At 39.9% G+C, this 27,873-nt stretch overlaps 1 protein-coding gene across 1 annotated transcript; it reads left to right on the top strand.

The window, feature by feature from the left end:
• Positions 1-56: 56 nt before the first annotated feature.
• Positions 57-14,970, top strand: vrk1 (VRK serine/threonine kinase 1). The gene is made up of 13 exons (XM_056234984.1): positions 57-165; positions 3,178-3,347; positions 3,440-3,495; positions 4,027-4,096; positions 4,656-4,743; positions 4,925-5,033; positions 5,492-5,584; positions 8,544-8,676; positions 10,303-10,423; positions 10,652-10,710; positions 12,291-12,463; positions 14,499-14,592; positions 14,689-14,970. The coding sequence occupies exons 2-13, from the start codon at positions 3,182-3,184 to the stop codon at positions 14,805-14,807; spliced, it is 1,281 nt and encodes a 426-aa protein (XP_056090959.1). The 5' UTR covers positions 57-165; positions 3,178-3,181; the 3' UTR covers positions 14,808-14,970.
• Positions 14,971-27,873: the final 12,903 nt, after the last annotated feature.

Below are 27,873 nucleotides of genomic sequence, written 5' to 3' on the forward strand. Positions count from 1 at the left end.
GGAAAAACAAATGAAAAATACATATCCCATAAGGCATTGCAAAACCAGGAACCACGCAGCCCTCTTTCTAACCAATCGCGTTCGCTGAGCTTCACTCTGAAGAGCCGTTTTGCGGGAACTTTGGAGAGGAAGAGCTGTTACAACCTGCCACTTACGCGCGGAAAGGTTAGTAGAATATTCTCGATCTGCTTCGATAAAGTGTCATGTCCAAATATGTTTACTAGCGGATTATGAGTACAAATTATCGGCTCTGTTGTGATACAAAGCCGGCATAAGGCAGCTAACTCTGCTAGCATAGCGAGTTGAAATAGTTGAGTCGCAGTTTCCCCCCAAATACAATATAAATAACTCAGCGTCACTTTCATTGATAATATCATGTGACATTAACCGCATGTTGATCTCTCCTAAATACTTGTATCATTCCTAAACAAAGTAAAGCAATGAAAAGCTATTAATGTCTGTTTTTATTTTAAATATAAAAGTGAAACAAACAGCATCATTGGCAGGACTGCAAATTGAAACTATATCCCTAAATGTCATCGTCACTGACCTCATTAATTGTAGTGCTTATACGAATACATCTCTCATGTTGAAAGTCTGGCTATTCAATATATCAAAGTTTATATGTCAATAATTATGACAGAACACTCACCTTCATGTCAGTCACACCCTAGTCTTGTTTGTACAGGTACTGCTAGTGTATTAACGTTAGTAGGCCTGTATCTCTGAAAAAGCACATGTGTTCAGTGCAGTGTAGCTGTGACAAGTTATGTCCATAATCAGATATATGAATATAGACTTAGACTACATCTGATGGTCAGGCCTTCCAGAATGAAAATTCTTTTCATTCTACCCTGCTCTGATAAAGTGAATGAAAGGAGGACTTTCATGAATGAAAGCAGAATGAAAATTCTTTTCATTCTACCCTGTTTAAAAAAAAAAAGTATTATTATTATTTAAAAAAAAATATATATATATATTAATTGTAGGCCACTAACCAAATGTAAGCAAATATTTGACACTGAGAGGGTTGCCATAGTCATAGAAAATCTCGACATGCATTTTCAAAAGTGTGATTTCCAGGTCTGTAAATAAAAAATAATAATTTGTAAAAATGTATTTAGACATTCTGAATTTAAGTAAAGTTTTCAGTTAAACTATTCACTCTCTATATATAATGTAATGAAAAAAATGTTGTATATAACTAGAAATAATGGAAAATAAAAGTATTATCCCTAGGAGGGCTGGGCAAAATGGACAAAAAATATCTCGGTTTTTGTTGGCTTGAGTGCCGATATACAGTATATATCTCTGTATTGTCTACTTTTTTTCTATTTAAATAACAAAATTCTGCTTTAAAAAAAAAAAAACTGTTATTTCCCATCCTGCCCAATGTTGTCCTCATATTAAAGGCTATGAAAATGAAAATAGTGATTGTAACCATGTAGGCTGATGCAATGTGTAAGATGGCGCTTGTTCCCTGAAGTCTGTGAAATTTAGCAGAGACTCGCTTGCATAAGGATTGTCCACTCCTGACAGCAAAATGGTAATATTTATAGATAGAAAATATACCTGTGAAAAGTAAGTTATGCACTAAGACAGACACCTAATATCAAACGCATTAAACAAGCCAAGTATCTGTCAGAGCAAGCCACTTTAAACTATACGTGTTAACTACACTCACCGGCCACTTTATTAGGTACCCCATGCTAGTAACGGGTTGGACCCCCTTTTGCCTTCAGAACTGCCTCAATTCTTCGTGGCATAGATTCAACAAGGTGCTGGAAGCATTCCTCAGGGAGTTTGGTCCATATTGACATGATGGCATCACACAGTTGCCGCAGATTTGTCGGCTGCACATCCATGATGCGAATCTCCCGTTCCACCACATCCCAAAGATGCTCTATTGGGTTGAGATCTGGTGACTGTGGAGGCCATTTTAGTACAGTGAACTCATTGTCATGTTCAAGAAACCAATTTGAAATGATTAGAGCTTTGTGACATGGTGGAAGTAGCCATCAGAGGATGGGTACATGGTGGCCATAAAGGGATGGACATGGTCAGAAACAATGCTCAGGTAGGCCGTGGCATTTAAACGATGCCCAATTGGCACTAAGGGGCCTAAAGTGTGCCAGGAAAACATCCCCCACACCATTACACCACCACCACCAGCCTGCACAGTGGTAACAAGGCATGATGGTTCCATGTTCTCATTCTGTTTACGCCAAATTCTGACTCTAACATCTGAATGTCTCAACAGAAATCGAGACTCATCAGACCAGGCAACATTTTTCCAGTCTTCAACTGTTCAATTTTGGTGAGCTCTTGCAAATTGTAGCCTCTTTTTCCTATTTGTAGTGGAGATGAGTGGTACCCGGTGGAGTCTTCTGCTGTTGTAGCCCATCCGCCTCAAGGTTGTGCGTGTTGTGGCTTCACAAATGCTTTGCTGCATACCTCGGTTGTAACGAGTGGTTATTTCAGTCACTGTTGCCCTTCTATCAGCTCGAACCAGTCTGGCCATTCTCCTCTGACCTCTGGCATCAACAAGGCATTTCCGCCCACAGAACTGCCGCTCACTGGATGTTTTTTCTTTTTCGGACCATTCTCTGTAAACCCTAGAGATGGTTGTGCGTGAAAATCCCAGTAGATTAGCAGTTTCTGAAATACTCAGACCAGCCCTTCTGGCATCAACAATCATGCCACGTTCAAAGTCACTCAAATCAACTTTCTTCCCCATACTGATGCTCGGTTTGAACTGCAGGAGATTGTCTTGACCATGTCTACATGCCTAAATGCACTGAGTTGCCGCCATGTGATTGGCTGCTTAGAAATTAAGTGTTAACGAGCAGTTGGACAGGTGTACCTAATAAAGTGGCCGGTGAGTGTATATCTTACGAGTTATTTTGAAGCCCTTAATATAAAGCATGTCATGTTTAGGACAAATTGGCACTTTCCCCACAGCAGCTCACTCAGTGTCCTCCACTCTTTTTCAGATGCGCTCGTAATATCAGACTACTGTATATAGAAACTGTATTGCCTCATCTCATCCTATATCATTTATAAGAATATATCGATATATCACAACAAACTCCATACAACGCCTAGTCCTAAACCCTAGTAGTGGTCCCAAATTCAGTTGTAATGATGCTTGGGTTTCTCTTGTTTGATACATTTAAGAAAAATGCCACCTAAGTCCAAGGCAGGTGGGGTGAAGAAAGCGAGAGCTCCACCCAAGAGGAAACTGGCTGAAGAATTCCCACCTGGAGAAGTCCTCACAGATAACGCAAAGAAAAAATGGAAGCTTGGATCTGCTGTTGGGCAGGGAGGTTTTGGCCTGCTGTATCTCGGTAATATTTGTTTTAAAAGTATGAAGTTCTAATGCTTTATTTGGATTTATTTATCAGTTGTTCAAATGTAAATTTGTCATATATCCTTTTAGCTAATGAGGACTCTTCAGGATCTGTTGGCACTGATGCACCTTATGTCATTAAAGTGGTAAGGGACAGTGTGTATCTTTTTGTGTGTATATGTCCAGAGTTTGAATTTCTTCGAATGCCTGTGATGTTTGGGTGGTCAGAATTAGTTTTAATGTAATGTTATTTATCAATAGAATAATTTCTGTGCCCGTAACTAGAAGAAAAAAATAGAATACAACAGAAAATAAAGAATTAAATAAAAATTGCAATTTTCGACAGTCATTACATTTATTATTAAATAAACAAAAAAAGTGCCAGAGACCGTAATATCATAGAGAAGCAACCACCTAGCTTCCAAGCAACTTTTGCATGAGCATGTACCAATCACATTTTCTTGAGGAAAATGTACAAATGTTTACATTTTACAAGCATTCCAAATAAGATTTTGTGCTTTGTTAAAATGGCATGGATATGTGATAATGGAAGTACACTTTCCCTCTACAGGTTTTTTTTTTTTTTTTTAAATGTATGAGGGTTCACGTTTTTTCCTTTTTCTTTTTTTCTTTTCTAAATGTCATTTATTTTTGGTGCTTATTTTACTGTCTTGCAGGAGCCAAGTGACAATGGCCCTCTCTTCTCTGAACTGAAGTTCTACATGCGAGCTGCCAAACCTGATCTAAGTATGCCCTTGTGACTGCAAACACACTCTCATATGCATGATGAGCCAGGCTGAAAAAAAGTCGAAGAGCAACTCTTTTAATTAAAGAAAGTTCTGAGCTCACCATTGAGGGCCTTATGGAGACAGACAAACCACAACTCTCTGCTTTTGGTGGCTCTTATGGCTGCCCCAAGGCCACAGTCTTGCGCTTTATTTAATAACAATCCAAATGTCAGTCTCCCTTGACAATTAACTGCTATATTACTAAGGGATGCTCATGTTTTATTCAATGGAATATTGTAATGTTGGTAAATATTTGTCCCACCAGCAGATTACCTTGCGGCACACTCACAGTTTGGTCCCAGGGGAATACTCGTATATTACTTTGAGCACCAACAAGTTTATATAATAAGTTTTTAATAATTTGCCTTTATGAATTGATCATGTGATTGCATTTAACTGTTAGTGTGATCGTCTTAGTTCAGTTTTAGGACTGATGTCTCACTGTTCTTCTTTTCACTGGGAAGTGGAATAGTAATGTGAATCATGTTTGTGACAGAATGTTTTATATTTTGATTCAGTTGGGGCTTGGATGAAGTCAAGGAAAATTGAGTATTTGGGAGTTCCAAAATATTGGGGCTCAGGTTTTCATGAGAAAGGTGGTAAGAGGTAGGGGAAAAAAATCACAATTTTCAAAAGTATTACATAATGAACAAATCTTTAATTTTTCAACATTTTTTTTTCTTTTTCTTATTAATAAAATTTTTAGGAAGTTACAAATGTCTTTGATCGTTTGAACACACAAGAATGCCGCTTAAATGTAATGATTTCACATTAATCTTCATGACAGGTACAGATTTATGGTCATGGATCGATTTGGAACAGATCTACAGAAGAAATTTGAGGGAAATGATAAGAAATTTCCAAGGAAACTGGTTCTTCAACTGGGTCTCAGACTTGTAGGTTTCTTCTAAGTGTACTTCTATCAGAATAAGTAAACTGCTGAAAGTTTAATGGTGCATCAAGTTATGTTTTGTTTGTTTTGCTGACAGGTATGACATTGTACTTCATATTGACATCTTGACAAAGCAAATATTTCATGTCATTGTAATACCCTTCACATATGTCACTCGTGATTAATTTATTTCACAACCAAAATTTCCAATAATAGGTGGGGTTACTAAAATAAAATAAGCAATGAGGGAGGCCACTCTTCTATAGAATAATATACAAATAATTATTTAACATGTCAATAAGCGCAATTAATTTTTATAACTATTAAACTTTGTTAAAAACCTTTTAAAGATGCACAGAAATCTTCAACATGACTGTTTGTGGCATTGCATGCAGTGAGAGAGAATCTTCTATTCCAGTATTATTATAAAATCTCATATTCTAACAAATCTTTCATCTCTAGCTTGACATTCTGGAGTACATCCATGACCATGAATATGTGCATGCAGACATCAAAGCCTCCAACCTTCTTCTGTCCTACACCAACCCCAATCAGGTTTGTTTCAAGCCTTCCACATGTTTAACAGATCTCTGTTGCCATGGCTGTACAGCTCTAACTGTAGAGACATAGACAGGGTGTGTAAACTGCAGGACTATACAGAGCTAATACTTCTTTTAATTGGAGTACCAGTGATTTGCAATGTAAGAAACTACTTGTCTTATTTTTTTTTTCCATCTGTTAATGAGATTTGGGTGGGAAAAAAGCAAAACAATTTAAGCCTTTAATGCGGCTCATAAACTGGAGAGATTAGAGACAGTATTGAAGCTGTCTCTAGCAAATAAGGTTGGGGGGCCTGGGCAGGGGCAAATATTTAATTTGAAGATTAATAATGTATCAGTGGTGTATTATTAAGATGCTATTTTTAAAGTCGCAATTTAAAACTCGGCCTCTTGGGATTAGTCACTGCTTACTTGGTGAGTCTGAGCATCCTTTTTTTTTTAAATTACTTGGGTCTTTTCTTTGCTTCTGAATATATGTATTTCTGTGTTTTATAAATGTGTGTTAAGTACACAGACACTGAAATGCACCGGTTGTAAACTAAATAAGACAAATGCCTAGTTATATTTTCATTTCAATCAGATATAGGAATGATTTGAAGTGTTATTGTATGATAGGAACATAAGAATGCTTTCTGAACTGAACGTAAATTACTCTTATGAACTGGTTCTTATAACAAATGATTCCAAAAGACTCAAACTCATGAGTTCCAGTTAAAATCAGTCGGACAAATCTTTTACAGAGTAAAATCACAAGCTAGTGGTTACTATATTAACATCTGAAAGTAATGTTAACATACATTTTAGTAAGGTGATCAATCAGTAACCGCTTGAATGGATTCAAGTTTCTTTTACAAAGTAAACGTGTAGTTAAAGACACATTTGCAGCTTTTAAAAAAAATAAATGTAATTTTGTAAATGTATTATGCATACACTTTATAAGTGAAGGATGGACGAGGGTGCAAAAACAGAGTTCACTTTGTTCACTTTGTTCACTTTGTTCACTTTGTTCACTTTGTTCACTTTGTTCACTTTGTTCACTTTGTTCACTTTGTTCACTTTGTTCACTTTGAGTTCACTTTGAGTTCACTTTGAGTTCACTTTGAGTTCACTTTGTCCAGAATATCCTGAAAAGATCAATCAAATGCAGATCTTTAGATTAGACTGGAAATGAAAAGGTTTGACTCATCCTAGTATACAGCTGCATGAATCTGGTTAAAATGAGAATATATATATTTTTTCAATGTTACCACGATTTGGTACGTGCAACTAAAAATGATTTACTAGAGATTCTGACAAAATGTTAATTGCTGCAGTCTATTTAAAACATTTAATTAATCTGAATAAATTATAAAAATAAAAAATAAAAAAAACTTTTTTGAATGAATGATTCAAGGACTGAATTATAAATTCTTCACTTATTTCATTACTGGATGAATCAGCGTTTTTTCAAGTCTCTTGAATGAATGATTCAATGACAAATAAATTTTTTAACAGTCGCCAGGTGCCGATTGTAACAATGTAACGATGCAATCGATACAATCGTTATTTGAAGCGCCAAGTTACTTTCATAAGGTAATTTGCTCTGTTTTGATCACTACCGTAGACATCAGTGACTGTTTACATGTGCACCAATAATGCGATTATTTCTAATAATCAAGGTCAATCGCAGTAAGACACGAACAGAACTCTTTACTCCAGTTAACATGCAATTTTCATTATTCTTATGATCTGCTATAAGTATGGTTATACCACACTCAGATAGGCATACAGTATGCATGTTGCTGGCCATTGTTTAAATCTACTCGCATCAAATTCAAAAAACATTTATATGGACGTACTGGATATTATTCGGCGCTGTGATGAACATCGCAATGCCGGGTTTGCATACACTGCAAGTTGTTGACAGAGTTTAGTGATTTGGAGAAGAGAAAAATTCAGAATAATGTCATGGAGTTTATTCATGAAGTTGTGTGAACAACACACGACATTAGTGTACATCCGTGCACAACACATGCGTACTTTGGTCAGAGTGGTAATAATGTGATTAAGGTGTTTACATGCCTGTTTATTGCGATTAAAATTGGCGTACGCTACATAGTTTTAATGCGAATATGGTTGCTACGTATTAATCGTACAGCTCTATCTTAGTATAAATCAAGCTGCTCTTTAATGTGTTTTGCTGTTTGTGCAGTATTGGAACATCATTAAGGAAGAATGTTAACCTTGTAGCATTCACATGGTCTAGTAAAATGGTGTTATTTTTGTACAACCATTTCTACAAACTTGTAGAGGAATAATGACTACTTTGAGATAGATGACCATCCTACAAACTGTTTAACAGTTGGCAAATGTGGGTTGAAGACATTTTGATCTCTAAACATAAACATGTCCAGGTGTAAAACGCAGGGTAAAAAGTGACTCTTCAGACTACATACATTTTCAGGTGCCTAGGGAGGACACTTTTGTTCTTGATTATATTTCTGTGCGTTTGTCATGCAGTTTTGTACACTGCATGACAAAGTTATAGTTTAAGTAGTTTTTCTTAAAAGTTAGTGATGTTTGTCACTGTCGAGCTGTTAATCTTTACTGTTGCAAATTGGTGTATACAGTTATTTTTGAGACACTTTACCTGGACACATCAAATAATTTTGCACTTTTGGGGGGGTAATAGGTGCACCTGCAATTTGTGCACTGACTGTTTTAGTATCTTTGGAACCCTGTTAGCTGCTTCCTGTTGCTTTGAAAACTCTTCTATCAAAGTGCTAATTGTCAGGCCTCTTTTATATGTGACACTGCTAATTGGCAATCAGTCTATTTGCAGCTGCATATGTGATTTATTTGTAGTAACCTTATTTCATTTACAAGTCTTTTTAATTTTCTGTAATTATTTTAGCAGTGATTTACATTTTTGTTGCACAGGAAAAATTTGATTCTGATTTTTTTTTTTAACCCAGGTATATTTAGTGGATTATGGATTGGCCTATAGATACTCTCCTGAAGGAGTGCCAAAGGAATACAAAGAAGACCCAAAGAGGTGTCATGACGGGACCATTGAGTTCACTAGTATTGATGCGCACAAAGGAGTCGGTAAGAAATTGGAACAATCAGGTCTATCGTCACTTTTAAGTTTAGACTAGGCGAATCCCTATGGCCTGAAAACTAGATATTTTTTTTTACCCCTGCAGGACATCATACAAGTTTTTTGTAAAGCTTGCGATGACAAAATTATGAAGAGAAATCAGGGTTTTTCCTGGGTCTTCGGTGGTGGCCGACAGACACTGTCATCCTTTCTTGCCCTCCTTTAAAAAAAAGCTGTGATTTTACCACTGGATTTCTTAGGTTTTTAAGATAAAATCCTTCTTTGCTAGAACTGATAATTATTTTGGTATATAATCATATCAATATCAAAGAGTAGAATAAAAAAGTAGCATTAAAAAGTTTATTTTTAACTAATAGTCTAATTTTCTATCATATATAATTGAATAAAATTAGCAGCTAGCTAACAACAACTTGCTTTGCACTTTTTTTTCTGGTTTCACCTCACTCCAGTCTAAACTAAATGATTTTTTTGGTAATGTTTCTACACATTGTCATATGAATGACCTGAAAAAAACTGTAGTTTATTAAGGTTAAATCTTGGTATCCACTCTTACTAAAAAAATGGGGTAAGCACACTTACATTCTAATTTTATTAGATGTTCTGAGTAAATTATTTGTTTGTAACCCTTAACTAATGTTAAAATCAAACCATATTGTAAATGTATTCGGCTAACTAACATGAACTAACCATGAGCAATTTTTACTGTATTTATTAATCTTTGTTAATCTTAGTTAATACAAAATACAGCTGTTCATTGATTGTTCATGTTACTTCACAGTGCATTAACTAATGTTAACAAACACAACTTTTGTAGGCGACTGGTAAATGGTGAAATTAACATTAACAAAGATTAATAAATGCTGTAGAAGCGCAGTTTGTTAATAGTAAATGTTAACTAATGTAGTTTACTAGAGTTTAATAAATAGAACCTTATTGTAAAGTTTTACCGATTTGTTATACACCGATTCAGACATCTCGTGAGTTCAGTGTTGGACAGATCATTAACCATTCATTAAAGTGAATTGGTTCAAAGGAGTCATTAGTTTGCGAATTGGACGTGTCATTGGCGGACGTGTACGGCACGCGTTGTGTGATTATCCGACAGTTAGAACATCGCACAAGATTTGTGTCAATGCAGAAAACATTTCATCATTCATCATTTTTCATTTATTGAAAGTGTGGTTTATGTCAGCTGAATGTGTGAAACGCTTTTCAGCGAAGATAAGGCAACGTTTTTTTAGCACAATTCACACCCAGCGGTAATTCAGGAAAACAATCTCTGAACGTCCATGTGAAACTTCGGTCTTCCGACCTGTTACCATAGTGTCAAAAAACTGTCAATAGGGAGAGAGAGAGAGCAAGACGCGCTTAGTTTGAAGACGGTGAGAGTGCGCATCTACGTCACTCACCGATCAAATAAGGCTTTGGCTGGACAAAAATTCGGTTTGGCGGCCGCCAAAAATTTTTCAATGCAGGAAAAACCCTGGAAATAATGTTTTTAAATGTTGATGTATTGATACTTTGTATCAAATACTACAAAAGTGGGCAACCCCTTAAAAATGGCCTCTTAAGTTAATGTTTTATTAAGTGTGGGGGAAAATATTACATTTCAGCCCCTTCAAGAAGAGCAGACCTGGAAATCATGGGCTACTGCATGATCCAGTGGCTTTGTGGCCGTCTGCCGTGGGAGGACAAACTTCAGGACCCATTGTATGTCAAAGACTCCAAACTCAGGTGAGTAGCTTAAACCTCACTTGTAGCATTTTGGCCATGCTTATTTTTTGCCATTGGCCAATGAATATTAATGCATAAAAAAATGCTATATGACTAATTCATTTGATTCCTTAATTTGCCTTCAAACTAATTTCTGGATACAAATGATAATGGGTTAGATTTAATAAATTTTAATAGATACATTTTCAAGATTTTGTATGATCCATTTTTAAATATTCTCCTCCTCAGGTGTAGAGACAATATTGATGAGTTCTTGAAAAGCTGTTTCACTTCCGAAAATAAACCAGGTGAGAAAAAAGGTGCTGCCCTGGAAAAACTAACTGCATCCACTGTTCCCCTAATGCTGGGTTCTTTGGGAAGCCGAACAAGGTTATCTTTCCCTCACAACCAAAACACACTGATTCCGTGGTCTAAAAACAAAATGACAGCGCTGCTGACGGCTTCCGTAACCCGATTGAAGCACGTTGATGGGCGTTCTATTGCTCTCGCTTTGGTTGATGTGTGCACGCGCTCTTCTGGGAGAAGTGCCCATACAAGGAATTCCACCCTTTATGGCGTCATACAGGGCCATACTCGAAACTTGTACAAACCCTGAGGGAGTGTGTTTGGTGTATTTGTCATATGTCCAACTCGTTTTTTGAAACTTTGGCCATGTTAAGCATGAGAATCCCAACTCTTTAACAGTGTAAATAAGTCAGAATGCATGAAATAGCATTAGACATCCCCTTTAAGCAGTTTCTCGCAACTAAATGGCATTTAAGCATATTTATTTTTTAACTGGGTCGCGACCGCAGAAGCACCTGTGAATTCTGCAGTAGTACTTTTTGTTTGTCTGCCAAGCGGTAATTGGATAGACGCACTTTCGAGCTCTGATGCGCAAACAAGAGCATGAGGGCCTCTTCTCGTGATAATGAGTGTCGACCTGCTGATTTAGCCTTAATTAGAGCTAATCTATCATATATAGTGCTAATTCTCGCAACTTCTCACACTAACTTTAAACTGGAGTGTGATCACTTTCCACTTTTTATACATATGCAGATACACATTTTCTGTTGACAAATATTTTAGTGAAATATTTAGTAAATCTAACAAAAAAAATGCACATAACCATTGTGTCAGCTACCCCGCTCGACCAAAAAGCAGTGACATAAATAAAAGATGAAGTTTTTAAACAAACTTGTTTTTCACCCTTCTCCGTTCTCGACCCCTGCATTGCCTAGTTTTGCAGTCAGTATGTGGCAGTCTGTACTTTTGCAGAACTTTAGGGCGTTCTTTCTTTGTGTCATTTAAAAATCAAAGATGTCATTGGCTCCCTTTGCTCAGTCGCTGATGTGATGGCAGTTCTTAAGCCGTGTGACAGCCGCGCGGCAGACGGCGAGATCCCTCCTCAGGCTGTTGTCTTGTGCGTACACGGCGCATCACAACACCGAGGTGATGGGAGGCGGCACTGTTAGCACGGCCATCACGACTAATTCTGTTTGGTGTGACTATTTTAGCAGCCGACAGTAAACAACAGTTTGTGAGCGGAGAAGTATAAGGAACAAAGTGACAAATGTCAGCCCCTCTCCTCTAAACTTAGCCTGAAGGTTAAAGTGTGAGCGTCTGCTGTGAAGACACTGCCCTACAGGGACTGTTCTGTCTATGCTAAACGCACAAACATACGTGCACTTGCAACTTATTAACGTCGGACTTCTTTGAGACAGAGGTCCAAGTAATTTGCGCTTAATCACACACATAAATGCTCTTCGTTTGTTTATTGACCCAGAAGTGTCTTTAACATTGTGCAGCTGTATCGCTATGTCTGAATAAATAAATCCATCTGCATTAAGATTTAAATGTTGTGCTTAATGTCTTTTTCCATTTCCAGAGGAAATGGGGAAGTTCATGCAAGAGGTCAAGGCTCTCGGATACACAGACAAGCCAGATTATGCAAAATTGCGAGGTATTTTGCTGCAAGGCCTGAAGACCATCGGGGTGACGGATGACAAAAAGCTGGACTTCACCGTGTCGACTAACGGCATGGGTCCGCCCTCTGTCAAGGTGAGAGCCACCTTCAGTAGAACATCAAAAAACGACCTCTGTGGCACTCCCTCATTCCCGGCACATTGAAAATGCTCTGACAGTCCCTTTTTGAAGCCCGGCGTTGAAAAAAAAAAGCCAATTCAACATCCTATAATTTGTTTACCTTTTGAAAGCAGATTCAAATTTGAAAATGCTCACACACGATCCAAGACTAATTGCTCAGGTTAGTAGGAAATGCGGTCGAGCGCATTGATTTTCAAATACGATTAACGTGCAATGCTTTTAACAAACGTTTCTTGAGCTTATTTGGATTTTGCAGCCGACACACAAACATGCTCTTTGCTCACCTCATTTTAACTCGGTGTCATGATGTTAATATTTTTATGAATGGTTTGTTTAATATCTTAATTTTAAGTATTTATCTCTGCACCTCATTTTAACTCGGTGTCATGATGTTAATATTTTTATGAATGGTTTGTTTAATATCTTAATTTTTAGTATTTATCTCTGCATTTCAAATGGAAGAACGTAATTTGACCTTAGTTTCTTATCCTATATTGCAGTCAACACCCTCAAGGTGTCAGCTGGTATGAGAGCTCACTCTGAATACCTCATCTCTGAATACTTGCAAAAGATCTTGTTAATCACTGAATCGTTTTATCTGGATTTCAAGCGATATGATCTTTAGAAGTGAATTCTGCAGCCGTCATGTGTATTTTGTGTAAAACAAACTGTCCGAGCCCGCAAAGATGCCCTTGATGGCATATACTTTGTGAAAATGATAAGACTGTGGCTTCATTCATGGGGTCCGGCACAAAGAGCTCTTGGCAACAAAGCCGTCTGCATCTCAGGTTCTCTCCAGCGCCCGGGTGTTTATCCCAGTGGCCCCTCCTCTTCCTCCCACAGACAGGTCCTGAGTGCCTGTGTTTATTCCCTGCTAATGTATCACAAATTTGCTGACACGGTAACCTTGGAGTCGGCGCGGGCCGGCAATCAGCGAGCCGCACTTACAACGGGAGGGGACGGACTCTCCTCACTTCCCACAATGCAGTTTGCATATGGAAGGTGCCACCAGGGAGCTGGCCCATGCCAGCTGAGGGTTACCTGCCCACTGCCGTTATTGTATGTAATTATCGAGCCAATCTGTTCAGCTCAGCAGGGTCTGGATGGTAATCATGAGGCAGCAATTGGCAAAATGGAAGGGAAATGTGAGGGGGTGTGGGGGGGCTAGTAAGGATGATAGTTCAAGTCCGAGAGAGGGGCGAGCATTCATTATGCAGTCTGAGTGAAGAAAAGGGAGAATTTGATTGCTGTCGTTAAGTGCATCTTCTTCATAACCCCTGGTTCGGTTAGCACGATTTCCTTGAATTGAGGACTTGAGCTTCAATGCTAGAGTTTTCATTTGAGGAGGAAAAAAACCCAAGGATTTTTGATTGATGAAATTGTTAAAATAGATTAACTCATAGTAAGTTTATTGTTTGGAGTTCTGAGAAAAATTCTCAATATTGAATTCAAAAGTTTGGGTTCGGTAGGTTTTTGAAAGAAGTCTTTTATGCTCACCTAGGCTGCATTTATTTGATAAAATATTATTACAATTTTTATATTATTACAAATACATTTTCTGTTTTAATATATTTTAATGTTTAATGTATTCCTGTGATGGGACAGCTGAATTTTCAGCACTATTACTCCAGTCTTCAGTGTCACATGATCTTACAGAAATCATTCTGATATGCTGATTTTGTGCTCAAGAAACATTTATTATTAACTGACCATCGATTTGTGAATGGTAGTATACATGTATTGCGTTTGAAATTCAAATGATTTTATTTGTTCTTTCCGGATTTACTGGATAGCTGAATCATAATCACATTTCCTCAAGCGTTCACAACGCTGAAGGTGCATGCAATGGTTTCCATGTGAATATAGAGCAAAGGGTCCCTGCTTAATATTTGATTTGAACTTCCTCCAAGGTTGCTGTTGGCAAGTGAATTGACCACTGTTCTTCCATCTTTTCCATCCTCATGTTCGTATCTTTATTTTTGATGGAAAGACTCCGAAGCGAAAGAAAGCAGAGGAAAAAGGCCAGTCTGCTGATGAAACCGAAGGCGCCCCTGCAAAGAAGAGGCGAGCTCCACAGAAAAAGGGTAAGCCATGTTAATGGACATTAGAGTAATCTCTAGCTTTACCCTTTTGCAATCTTCATCAAATTTAGTAACAATATGAACATGTAACCTGTTTAGACGTGAATGGAGCTAAAAAGGCGGCGACTCCTGCAAAGCGGCCGGCGAGAAAAGAAGCTCAGGCCTCCTCTGAGCCAGCGGTGAAGAAAACCAGAGGAAGGCCCAAGAAGAACTCTTAATCCTCTTCGAACTCTAGTTCAAGTTGTTTCCTTTTTTGTATCTTTTAAATTGTCTGGTCTGTATTTGTTCTCTGTGGTTTCATTTTCTTAAACTTTAGCAGGGTGTTGGGCACACTCTCTCGCAGTGAAATGATAATAAATAAGAGGTAAAAAAAAAAAACGACAGTGGCTTTGAGTTGTGAGTTATTTTCATTCCTTTGTAACGCCTTGAATAATCAAGCCTATGCGGATGAGGTCCAGAGGGGATTGCTTTGCCCCCGATAAGGAAATCCCTGAAGGAGCTCAGAGTCCCGACTCTTCCCCCGCCACATTTTCCCCTTGTTGTTGTGCTATGAAAGCCACCATGCGGCTGGCACTTCGACATCTGTGGGAGAGGCGAGCTGGTCTTTGATACCTGCATCGAGGCAGGCGAACGTGTGGCAGACGCCACTGAGCCCCGTACGTGCGTTTGGAGAAGGGGGCTCTGCGTCTTTCTGCTCGGCTGCCATTTGATCAGGTGGAGACAAAAGACTAGCACTTGGGTCCTACTTTCCATGTCACTCTCACTTGAGTCTTTCTTAACTTCCTGTTCTCCGCTAGGAAATGGCTTCAAAGAGCTATCATTAAAAGTTAGTTGTGGCTGCACCACTTGTTATGCATTGTAACTTTATCGCTGGTTTTGATAAAGCACGGCAGCATTCGCAGGCGTATTTTTAGGTCCAAATGTCATCTTGAATTGTTTGCTTTGTAATCGCAGTAAATTTGATATGACATTGAGGGGACAGGAATAATTTGATGAGGACAGGTTAGAATACATGAATAATAGATATGCCATGTATACAGGGTCGTGACTGGAAGAGCAGAGTTATGTTTTCCAGGAGTTTGGGGAAATGCACTTGTAATAAAACCAAACTCAGGCGTGTATTTTTTGGGGGCACAAGAATGTTGCTGCCACAATCTAAGAAAGAATCAATGCACTGTATCAAAACAGATCTGCTGATTCAATTCTGATTCACAGGGTCTGGTTTATATTTAATACTGATTTGATTTTCAAATTCTGATTTATTTGGTTACCTTTCAGTTAGAATGTCCATTTTGCATACAAATAGAAATTGTCATTCTGTTAATGCATTTCAGACTGATTCAAACAGGTAACTTTTGTTTTGAACTATTGATTTAAAAACAGGCTCACAAGAGCCATTTGTTTTTGAGTTGGACTACATTAGTCACGTTGCATTTTTGTTTTGTGTGTTACTGAAAATAGGCATTAAGCAAAAGATATACCCTTTTAAATAAGAGGTGATGTTATTATGGAATGAAGATCCCAATTAATTAGAAATGAAGTGTAAATTGTATTGTTAATTGGAAAAAAGGATAGTTTTACCTAGCCCTAGATGAATCTGAAATTTTGAATTTGATTTCTCAATGCTCCAGCGTGTTCTATGAAATTAGACGTGTAAAGTCAAAACACAAAGTATACAAAACCTGGGTAAGCCACGGTAAATTGATGCACTTAAGTTTCCAAACCATTGCAACTTGTGTAGTTCCCAAAAACCCTGAGTTGTGTTTTCTTTCAACACTAAACTGATTGCAGTTGTCCATCATCATCTACCCTAGGGCAGATTTAGCGATTCTCTCTCATGTACACAAAAACCATCGTTGATGCTGTTATACCCAATTTGCCCATTTCATAGCTCCTCTGAGGCCAATCTCCCACCTTTCGCCCTCTCTGGTTTCCTTGCTGAGGGGGGACCACGGCCTTGGTTGCCTTGTTAACTCTAGTTAGACTCAGTTGGCCCAGCAAGAACAGTGAAGGGGGAAGATGTTTCTCCTAATGTTTGTTTTCAGAGCGGAACCGCGTGAGCCCTGAGCTGATGCCGGCATCGATTGTTCCAACAGTGAGGACTAAAGTGCACCCCTGTGCGCTTTCTTCCCCTTCCTCACCACTGACCTTCAGGGCGCACAGCCATTGCTCCGCAGTAGGGGGCAGTAGTACATAATGATTGCACAGCTGGGGGGAGGAGGGTGGGTGAGGCAAACCTTAAACGCAACATTACCACCTGTACCTCACCGGAGGACATGCTGCTCTGATGGTCCTGACTGTGGCCATTGATTGACCTGTGTTTATATCCACTCTCTTAGTTTCTAAGAGTTTGTCTTGGGCTGTTGGGGTTTGCTGGAGGGCTGCATGCTGGAAAATAATTTCTCCTCACAGAGGTTTCACTGGCTCTCTGCTTTCCTCAATGTTTCGGAAGGGGGTTGGTTGTTATTAACGGTAACTAGTGTTCTTGTTTCGAAACTTTGGCTTTTATCGACTTGCTGCACTCATGAAACTTTGTGAATTAGGGAATGGCAAGATGGTTCTCCATACTCTAAAAGAGGGAAATTATTTTAATTCATTATTAGGGCTACACTACTGTTCAAAAGTTTGTGGTCATTAAGATATGTATTTGTATTTTTAAAAATGTTATTCAGCAAGGTGGCATTAACTTTATCAAAATACGTTTATAATGTTATAAAAGGATCATGTGACACTAAGGACTAGAGTTAATGACTGCTGAAAATTCAGCTTTTCCATTAAAAAATAAACTATATATAAAAAAAAAGTGTAACAATATTTCACAATATTAATGTTTTAACTGGATTATTTTTTTTTTAACTAAAAACCAAAGTAGCCTTGGTGAGCATAAGATACTCTAAAAATTGCCGACTCCAAACTCTTGAATGGGAGTGTTTTTACGGAAGCATGTAAATTATTCTGTTGCCAAGAGATTTTGGGAGCTTTTGACTGCATGTTGGAATACAAACTACATTCATGCTTATTTTATATTTTTAGGGACAGTGGCATTTTCTGTCCTGCAATTCCAACATTCAGAGCCACAGGTTAGTATCAGAATAAGGGGAGGGGGTAGTTGGCAGGGATAGAATGTAAAAATTAAAGGTCTTCAATGATGGTTCCAAGCTAATTATAATCACAGACTTCATTCTTTTTACTTTGTTGTGGTCATTTCTTCTCTGTTAGGGCATCTGATAAATGTATCCATCTCGTATCTTCATTTGTGTTTTGGGGGCATAAAAGAATAGATTCTTATGTGTGATTTATCAACACCACCTCTGTTTTTTTTTTCTATCTTTCTCTCCTCCTTAAGATGAAATAAATTTCACTGTTATTGTGTTTTGTATTTATTCCCGTCCCCATGTGCCCCCATTCCAAAATACCCACACATGGAAAAAAGAAATATACTGATTTTACATGGCAGAGAGAGATAGAGCTCTTTCAATGCAGTTATGGTACATTTGCTATTCTAGTTGTGTGTAAATATTAGAAAACAGCAGGTTCTCACATTCACCGAGGAAAGGCATAGCAATGGGGCTAAGACGCGCGTTCTTATCGGTATTGTATTCACACTACACCGTCCTCCTGCTGTTTCTAATCTGCCGCCGCCGCTGTGAGCAAAACTGGACAGGCATTTATTGTCCCAGCAGGGGTATGCTTGACAAGAGAATGTTAAACACTCCACTACCTGCAATTTTCAAAGGTGATACTACACATGATAAAATGTAGATACACGCTTAATTTCTGTTTTTGAGGAAACAGGAGAGAAACTAAAAAAATGAACAGATTTTTCTCTTTCTTTTCCATATATGAGCTGGATTCAGCCAGTGTAGTGTGTGCTTTTACTCTTTGTAAGTTGAAAAAGCTGTGCCTCGTAAGCCGTTGATCCTCCAGGCGAAAGACTTGTCCAAAACGAAAGTGCCAAGTCCAAGTCTGCGGGCCAAATTGCAATCTTTAATTCGATTTACCCTTGGCAGCGGCATTGAGTGGGTTTAGTGGTCATCAAAAAGACATGTTCATCAGCGTGAGGCGAGCTCTCTTACTCCGAACTGTCCGTGGCGTTCATCAGGGCTCTCTCAGACGACTCCCTCAACCTCTCCATGTCTCAGACAAGTGACGAGTGCCAAGCCCAGGCCCAATAACTGCTGGTGACATCGGCGAGAAAATAGAAGAGGCAGGAGACTTAATTAATGTGACATGGACACGTATCTCATGCCCACTGAAAGATTTCTAATGAAGTGCTGGTAGATGTTCTAATGAACTCTGAAGGGGTCCTAAAGAGGATGTTCAAACTTGCGTTCCGCCCCGTTAGCCCGTGATCGCTGTCTCTCAGCGATATCAAAATCACACTGCTTAAAAAAATATGCCTGGATGCTTGCTTGTGAGCTACGGGTCTTCGATTAGGTCTCACTGTCTAATGGTCTTCACGCTGGGTGTGTCGTTTAAAGAAACAAAATGAATTTATCTAAGCAATTTATGGGACACTGAACATAATTTTATTAACAGGGAGTCAATTATCTTTCTTGATAGATGGCTGCACTGATGGAAATGTTTGCTATGATACTATCAATGCTCAGTGATAGGGTTTGGTTGCCCAAGTGCAATTAATGCGTTCAGTCCACCTTAGTAGTTTTGTCCTGGACCATCAGTGTTGCTACAGTAACTGTAGGCAACGTTCAGCAGGGAGCTGAGATCTTTCCTTGAACACAAGGCCCATGGGATGCCCGGGGCAAGGTCTTGCATGTGGCTTATGGAACATGGCGTGCCTATTTGGGGGCAATCGAACACCACTATTGTGGTCATTTTGTGGCTAGATTTGTCATGGCATTTTAGTAACTCTCTTGAATGACTTTTGCAGCCCCTTATCAAGATTGTCATTTTCAGTTGTTAAAATAAGAAAATGCCCTTCTTAGAATCATGGCTAAGGAAAGAAGCAGCAATAATTGTTTTAATTATTTTTTGCAAGGATATGCTAACCATCTATCATCTATCTATCTATCTATCTTAATATATATTAGGGCTGTCAATAGATTCACGGTTAATCGCCTTTTTCATCTTTGTCGTGAAATTAAACATACACCATTTATCTTGTTTAACGTTAATTTAGTCATTATTTGCTATTGTAACGCAGTTCGTCGATGTGGGAAGGAGGAGGCGGGAACCGGCAAACGTTCACAGACTTAAATACAATAAATTAAACAAATACAAAACGAAAGTAAAGAGAGCAGCCCCTCACGGGCGACTGCTGACAAATATAACAAAATAAAACGCAACATAAATCCAGGCCTGGCCTCTCTCGTTCTTCACTGTCGTCCCTCCTCCTTTTATCCTTTCGCCCCTCCGTGAGAGATATGAGACTAGTGCGTCGCGCTGATGTCGCTCACTAGTAATCACGTCCTCGTCCTGCTCGCCACATACCCCCATCGCCCCTCGCAGGCCGGGGGGTACACCCGAGAATGTGCTCTAAGCCCTCCCCACACACACACCCCTCCTCCGGGGGGACGGGACACAGCGGCTGCGGCACCTGGGGGTACAGATAGACGAGGCGAGAGAAAAGGAGATGGAAGCATGAGGAACGACAGAGACGAGAGGGGAGAGAGGGAAAAAAATTATTGGTCCGGTTCCCGGACACACTGCCGCTCGGTCCTCAGCCAGCTGAGAGACTCACTCGTGGTGCCATGTGATAGTACTGGACATCCGTTGGGGGACAGCTCGACGCCCCTCCGCCTCCTGGCGGACGGCGATGGCTCCTCCGGTCAAGGGCAGCCATCAGCGAGTCGTCCGTTCCCTGCTCCGCCCCCATCCTGGCATACCGCAGCAGGCTCCGGCCCACGGCGAATGGGAGCGGCGACTCCGCTCCCTCTCGGACGGCAGCCACCCCTCCTCGACCCAGGAGCACGGCAGTGAGCTCTCCGTCCCACCTGCTGTTCAATCGCTCCAGCACCACCGCCTCGGGCAGCCATCAGCGGTCACTGCTCCTTCGGGCTGCCTGACCTCCTCAGCACCGCGATCCCCCTCAGCAGCGAAGGCTCTCCGACAGCGTGTCCCTCCTTCCTCCCGGGTTTCGGCACCAATGTAACGCAGTTCGTTGTTGTGGGAAGGAGGCGGCGGGAACCGGCGAACGTTCACAGACTTTAATACAATAAATGAAACAAATACTAAACAAAAGTAAAGACAGCAGCCTCTCCCGGACGACTGCTGTCACATATAACAAAATAAAACACAACATAAATCTCTCTCGTTCTTCATTAGTAATCACGCCACCGGCCTCGCGCCGCTCTCAAGGCCCTCGTCCTGCTCGCCACAGCTATCTAGCAAAGTAAACCATCAGATTTATAAGGTGATTCTCACATAACTGTTTTCTGCAAGCTTTTTTCAAAGTAAATTTAGGTTTCTTTCCAAATAAGAACACTTGGAGACTCCAAAAGGACACCAATTAACCAAATGATATAAGGAATCGATAGCATAATTCATACATTTATGCACACCAAAGCACACACGAAAAAAAACTAACATTACAGAAAAAAGTAAAGAATTCACAGTCTGTCGTGAGTACAGTACAACAGCCAAAGAGCTTGTTTACATTTTAGACAAGTCAAGTTGCGACACCGAACCGGACCACATGGAGATGCCAAAAAAACAACAAATCAACCGCCACCCTTGACCTGAATGTACCTAATACAGTAACCTATACGAAGCCATTCAAACACAGAAACAACATACACATGACAAATCAAAACATTATCCTGAGTGTTGAAATATGAATATAATTTGCGATCAGAATGAATTCACTTAGGCCTACTGGATCATAGGACTGAAAACTTTCCCTGAGTTTAGCAACTTAAAATGATCTTATCGCAAATAAAGAAGCAAAATAGATAGAAAAAGGATAGAAATTTCCACCTACGAGGGTCACAGGTGCTTTGTAGATGCTCAAGGTGATAATCTCCAGACTTCTAAGATCATAGAACGTTAATGACGCAATTTCACATGCTCCAGTCATTTATTTGTGTTAAATTATTTGAACGCGTTAAGGATTTTGAATTAATCGCACACATTAATGCTGACAGCCCTAATATATAGTGCAAATATTTTATAATCTTTTGCAATTATAAAAACTACATTTTTGCAGCAGCATGATGATGATGATGATGATGAACCATGAGGTTGCGAGACCCCTCTGAGAGAGTGGTTCCCATAAGATAACGTCATCAGCTTCTCCAGCTCCCAGCAGCAGAGCTAATGCTTGAGGGCTTCAAACAGCCCTGCGGGTTCTATTGTGATGTCCGGCTTGTGGGGAGGAGAAGAAACGAGCAGCTCAGGTTTCATGAAGCACCACTCCTCCTTGACACAAAAAAGGGCCAACCTTTCTGACCCTCTGCCCTCTCCCACCATTGTGTTCTTTCTCTGTTGCTGTGGCTCCAGCCACCAGATTGGTTTGCTCAGGAATGGGAGAGGATGTGTCTGCCGCTCCATCTGTCAGACCGAGGATCAAATAATAGGATTTTCTGTCCTGGAATTGAAGATAATTGCAGTCTCTATTCCGCTCCCTAACCGTATGATATTAACCTTGCGCTCCTGAGCCCACACTGGGGGCAGAACTTGGGCCAGATGGCACCGTGTTTTGATATCCGATCCAGGCGAGAAGGTCAAGTTGAAGTTCAAGTCCAAAGGACCGCTGTCCCTGCCTCCGCTGATACAATAGAGGTGTCATTCAAATAGGACGTCCTTAACATTACTGGTTCTTTGCTGGGAGGACAAAAAGTGGAAGCAAAAGAGCAGTTAAACATATGGTGCGCTGCTGAGGGTGAAGACGTAAACCATTTATACATACCGGGGGCACGGTGGGAGAGGCCGGAGGTCGGAAGAGGCTTGCTTTGGGAACATGAGCAGTGTCAGCGAATAGATTCGGTTTCAAAGGTTTTTCCTGTCGTATGTGGGTCGAGAGCGAGTAAGATAAGCTACAAAGCCATTCATATGTCTCGTCTCATTGCTGTCCATTTGCTATCTGGAGTTTGTAAAGGTATTGTGCAACAAAAAAAAACATAAAGGAAAAATTGCTTTGTGTGATCGACTAACCCCATCACCAAATGTAATGAATGAGCCATTTCGAACACTTTTGATGATAAGACTGCCCGCATGTGGTACGGTGGCCTCCTGTGGTGGCTTTGAGCCGAATACACAGTAATAATGTTCCCCTTCTCCCATGGTGCTCCTGAGCGTGCCCTGGTTACTGTCCCCTTGGTAACATGCACACATTTAGAAAACCTTTCATACACACTTGCACTCGTGTTGGTAAGAAGCAACTAATTAAATAATATCAAAAGTTTTGTTTATAAGATAAATGTATACAGAATATTGTGTCATGATATACACATGAGTGAATCTCCAGTTCTTGTTTCACACCAATATCAATAAAAAAATAAAAGAAGCTTTTTGGACCATAAAAATGATGGACTGTGCTTTTTTCATGGCAGCATTTACTCCCCACTTCTCATTATCGCAATGGAAAATCAATCTGATTATTGTAATGTGAAAGATATAACTTTTATTGAGTGTTCATAAAGATATCGCTTCTAAGAAAACTTGTTTAAAAAACAAAAAATAAATTTTGATATTTTACTCTTAAGACATAAACTGGCTTCCTTAGAAATGTACCCTAGCATTTAAAAAAAAAAAAAATTTACTGACCTTCCCAATTTTAGTTCACAAACATGAACAATTAATGGTATGATTTATTTTATAATGCCAAAAGTTTTTTTCCCCTCTTTAAAATAGCCGTTTTCCCATTCTTTAATATGTTTTCTTTACATAAGTACCTCCACCTTATATGCTCCTTTTGTGGATGATTGTCATGATTTATGTAGTCATGCTCTCTCTTTCCTCCTCTTCCTCCCTCTCTCTGCACCTTGCATGGGATGGCGTGAAGTTATTGTAATTTAGTGATGATTTGTCACTGTCATCCTCCAGGTTCCCGCTGTATCCTGAGACCAGCGCTGGTCCCCTCTCTGGCTGGGCTGTACCAGCGGAGACTGCCACGTCATCTATATGGGAGCCCCATTAATAAGGGTTAAATCTGGCTAATTGTAATCCAATTAATAACAGACACAATGATCTAGCATCCGTTTGTTATTTGAGGACCCAGCTGAAACGCTTTTGAGGGTTCATGCCCCCCAGGGTTCGCCCACCATTGTTGGCTTACTCAGTATGCAAGGCTAGTTTTGATTAAATCCATTGACTAGCGGCCAATGCTAGGCTGCAATGCCAGTGGCCCTCAGTGCGTCTCACTTCTTCAAAGGGGACAACTTAATGGCAACCCTGGTGTTATTATCCTTACCATATTTCTTCCAATTACCCCTGTTATCTCTCTCTTTCTTTACATTCCAATTTAGTACAGTAAATCCTGAGAAGCGGACTTTTATTGTCAATGATATATGTCGTAGAACTGAGTGAGAGAAAAATAGGAGAGTGAACCTATTTGTGTTTATGGCTTTAGAGGAAAAGAGATAAATGACCTGGCTTTTTTATTTAGTTTTAATGAAGAAGGGATTGAGGGACTCCCTGTCCCGGTGGCATTAATGTGATTCCCCCCCCCTCCAAAGAAGCGCTTGCCTGTCCTCGCATTTGTTTGTGACCTAGTTGTGCTGGTCTCCGGAAAGGACATCCGGCTTTGTTTGCGTGAACATCCAGTGTCCTCCTTGCTCATAAACACACTAATGGGTTTTTCACAGCGGCAGCTGGACAGGGGTGGAGAAGGAGCGAGCACTTACAGTAAACGATCAGTGTCCCTCGATATTAAACGTCCCTCCGGCCACTAGGCTAAACGATGGTTCCATTTAGACCCTCCCCAAAGCTCCCTCCTACCCACTTAAAGCCCCCGCCTCCACCGTCTTCTGCTCCGGTACAAGGCAGCACCAAACAATATTAGCCGAGCCACCTTATGCTCTCCACATGAGTCCCCTCAATCGTTCAGCGTTAATTGGTTACTCAGTCCCCAATTAAGTTCTTGGCCCAAAAGGAGAGCATGAAAAAACAAGACAGGTTTAGCTCCCTTCTGTGGGACTTCATTAGACGGCTACTGCTGCAACATCCTTAGGGAGAGAGAGAGGACAGTGTCGTACGCACGCACACACTCTCGCACGGTAAACACAATAGCCCGATGACAAAGCTGGAGTGAAGGGGCTGGAGCGTTGGGAGAGTGAGGCTGGAGAGAAGTTAATTACACACACTGTGTGTTTCTCACTCGCCTGAAATATTTGGAATTCATTAGCAAAATCAATATGCATTCGATATCCACGCAGAAACATAGAGTATGTGTTGTTCGAATAAATACAAAGATTTGAATCGTTTACTCATGCACCCTCATTACCTTCGAAGACTTTCTATCCTCTGTGGAACACAAGTGATATTTTTTACTATTTTCAATATAATGCAAGTGAATGAGGACTGGATAACTTTTTAAAGCACCAAAATGGACCATAAAAGACATAATAATAGGCAATGATAATTAGGCTTGGGTATCGAGTATCGATTGGAACCGGGACAAGCTTTTCGATTTTCCCGGAATCGTTCAAAAGTTTAAGTTTCGATTCACAGTCCGCCGACCGGACACGCCCGCGGTAGCAGAAGCGCGGCTGTCTGCTTTGCGAGTGGCAAAACGCATTTTCCAGCTGCACAGCTAGCACTGTGAGTGTCTGGCTCACTCATTGGCTGTGCTGCGGCAACTGCACATCCAATGGTGCGGGCGCCTCCAACGTGTGTGCCAATGAGCTAGCATTACATCATACACGTCAGAGCCCGCCAAGGGGGCGTGGCCCGACGCCCCCTAAAAAATAGCCATTATAGCAGCAGTTTACCACAGCTCGCTCGGAGCGATCAATGTCGGTTATATATACTGTAAAACTTCAATTAATGTTAATAATATTTGTTTCAATCACTGAATGAAGCCTGCTATATTTAGGACAAGAGTCGTGATCTTAAATTGCTTGCACAAAACTCTTGATCCAGCACTCAACATTTGTTTATTGTTGTTCATTTAAACCGTTATGCGCAGAGAGCGTGAGGGCGAGAGAGAGAGAGAGAGCCTGCGGTTGAGCGAGAGTGAGGTCTGCGGTCTTCGCCATTAGTTGATTTACTTGTTTTTGTGTAAGTTAATACGTTGTCAAATATGTTTAAACTTAAACTACCTATACAAGTAGTTATGTCTCTTTGTATTAATTTGTCCTGTTATTGACGTAATGCGCAATACGTCAGCGCAATTTTGACAGCCCTAGGTTAGCCCTTCAGTGGGAGCATGGTAACATGTTCAAGTACCTGCAGCATCATACACTCATGTGTAAATGTGTTTTCATGAGGTTTTCAAAAATAAAGCTCTCTTGAGGAAAGTGTACCCCTGTGATAATATATTAATAATTTATAATATTTATATTCAAGTTTATAGATTTGATATTTATATTGTAGTTGAAAACAGCCCTGTGAGAAATTCATAGTGAAGTTCATAAAAAGTAAAAAGTTCATAGTTAAAGTTCATTAAAATTGATGGAGAAGGTCAGACTATTTCCTTCAGAAAGACTGTTGGTTAGCTAGCTCATTTAAAATTTACTTAACTTTTTTGACCCCGCCTCTTAAAAGAATCGGAATCGAGAATCGTTAGGAACCGGAATCTAAACAAGGAATCGGAATCGGAATTGGAATCGTTCAAATTCAAACGATACCCAACCCTAATGATATAATAGTGGTTCACATGACTCTGCTATGTTGCAACCCATTCTCACTTTGAAGGTGTTGCTATATCGAAAGAACTAGGAATGCCATTTCTTTCAAAAATGTCTCCACACTATATATATATATAGGCTATATATATATGTATGAGAATGTGTTGCATGTTCTAAGTATTCAGAAGTCACATGATTTGCTTTGTATAGACCTTATTCGCAAACACCGGAAGTAGCTAACCGCGGCCATATTGTTGACATGACATCTGTCCTGCTGCCCCTAACCGCGCGCAGATTTGAGTTGAGGGGAGCAGTAGCCTGGCTTCATCTCGTCGGTATCAAGAGAAGATAATGCTATTATTTGATGTGGGTCCACACCAATCAAGCTTAAGTAAAGATCCGTCCTTATTGCCACTTTGCCAGCCGTAACTTATCCGGATATTTATAACGATCTCGTTCATACAGTATCCGTATACAAACTACAATGCACCTCAACAAGGCAACATAATGAACGACACTCGTCTCATTCGTGGAGGTGGAAAAACAAGTTCTTTGTGACATGCAAGATTTGTTGTATTAAAATGTAAATGCAAAAGAAAAGGCATGAGAGTCGGTTGTTTTTGTCAATTTTAAGTTTTCATTTAAAATGTTTGTGCGTTCCATGTAAATGTTTAACATGGTTACATATTTGACCAATTGCTTGAACAACTTAATATATAGAAGTAATGCATGGAATAATTGGCTTACGTTGTTGAAATAGTGAGTATGTGTTAAAATAAAAATAGTGAGTAACGGGGTGTTTGTGGTAACGTTACAGCCGCGGATCAGTTAGCTATACGCACTGCAAACGCAGCATATAGCACTAAAGCACTGTAGCGCGTCCTGCTTCTGTACCGTATACGCAACGCACCGCACACGCATTGCACACGGATTATGTGTGAAACCTGTGGTAAAAGGATGGGAACAGACTTTTCTGTGGTGAGTTGGCTGAAAGTTTAGCCTATTTATCCTAGCTAGCCTCTCCTGCGCTGGCTCAACTCTGTCTCCTTCCCTTCACGTTTTCTGACAGTCGGTAACTTATCGAAATCATAAAAACTAACTCCGGGGTTCTTATTGCTGTTGTTAGAACAGACGTGTATTACACAACACACCATCACGCTGTTTAAAAAAAAAAAATACAGTGATAATACCATGGATAATACCGACACTGCCTCGCCTGTCAATTGACAGACTGACAGTTGCCGTGATTTCTATGTCAACAATATGGCCGCCGCAAACATTGATGACGCAGATCGAATAACATCTATTAGGAACAAAACTAAAATTTAAATGGTTTAAAATTTGAATGATCTTTTTAGTGATTCACTTGATCCTGTTTCGTTTGTGGATATGGTTCTCACAGATTCACTGATCTGGTTGCAATTACTGAATGGAAAGAGGAACATTGCAAAGATATTTCTAACATAAATATGTAGTTTAAGTAGCATGGGGTATTTTCTGGTGCTTTACATCATTTCTAAAGCAGATTCATTGTTAC

Source organism: Rhinichthys klamathensis, unplaced genomic scaffold (genome assembly GCF_029890125.1).
Source record: "Rhinichthys klamathensis goyatoka isolate OS25496 unplaced genomic scaffold, OSU_Roscu_1.1 h1tg000412l_1, whole genome shotgun sequence".
Classification (NCBI taxonomy): Eukaryota; Metazoa; Chordata; class Actinopteri; order Cypriniformes; family Leuciscidae; genus Rhinichthys; species Rhinichthys klamathensis.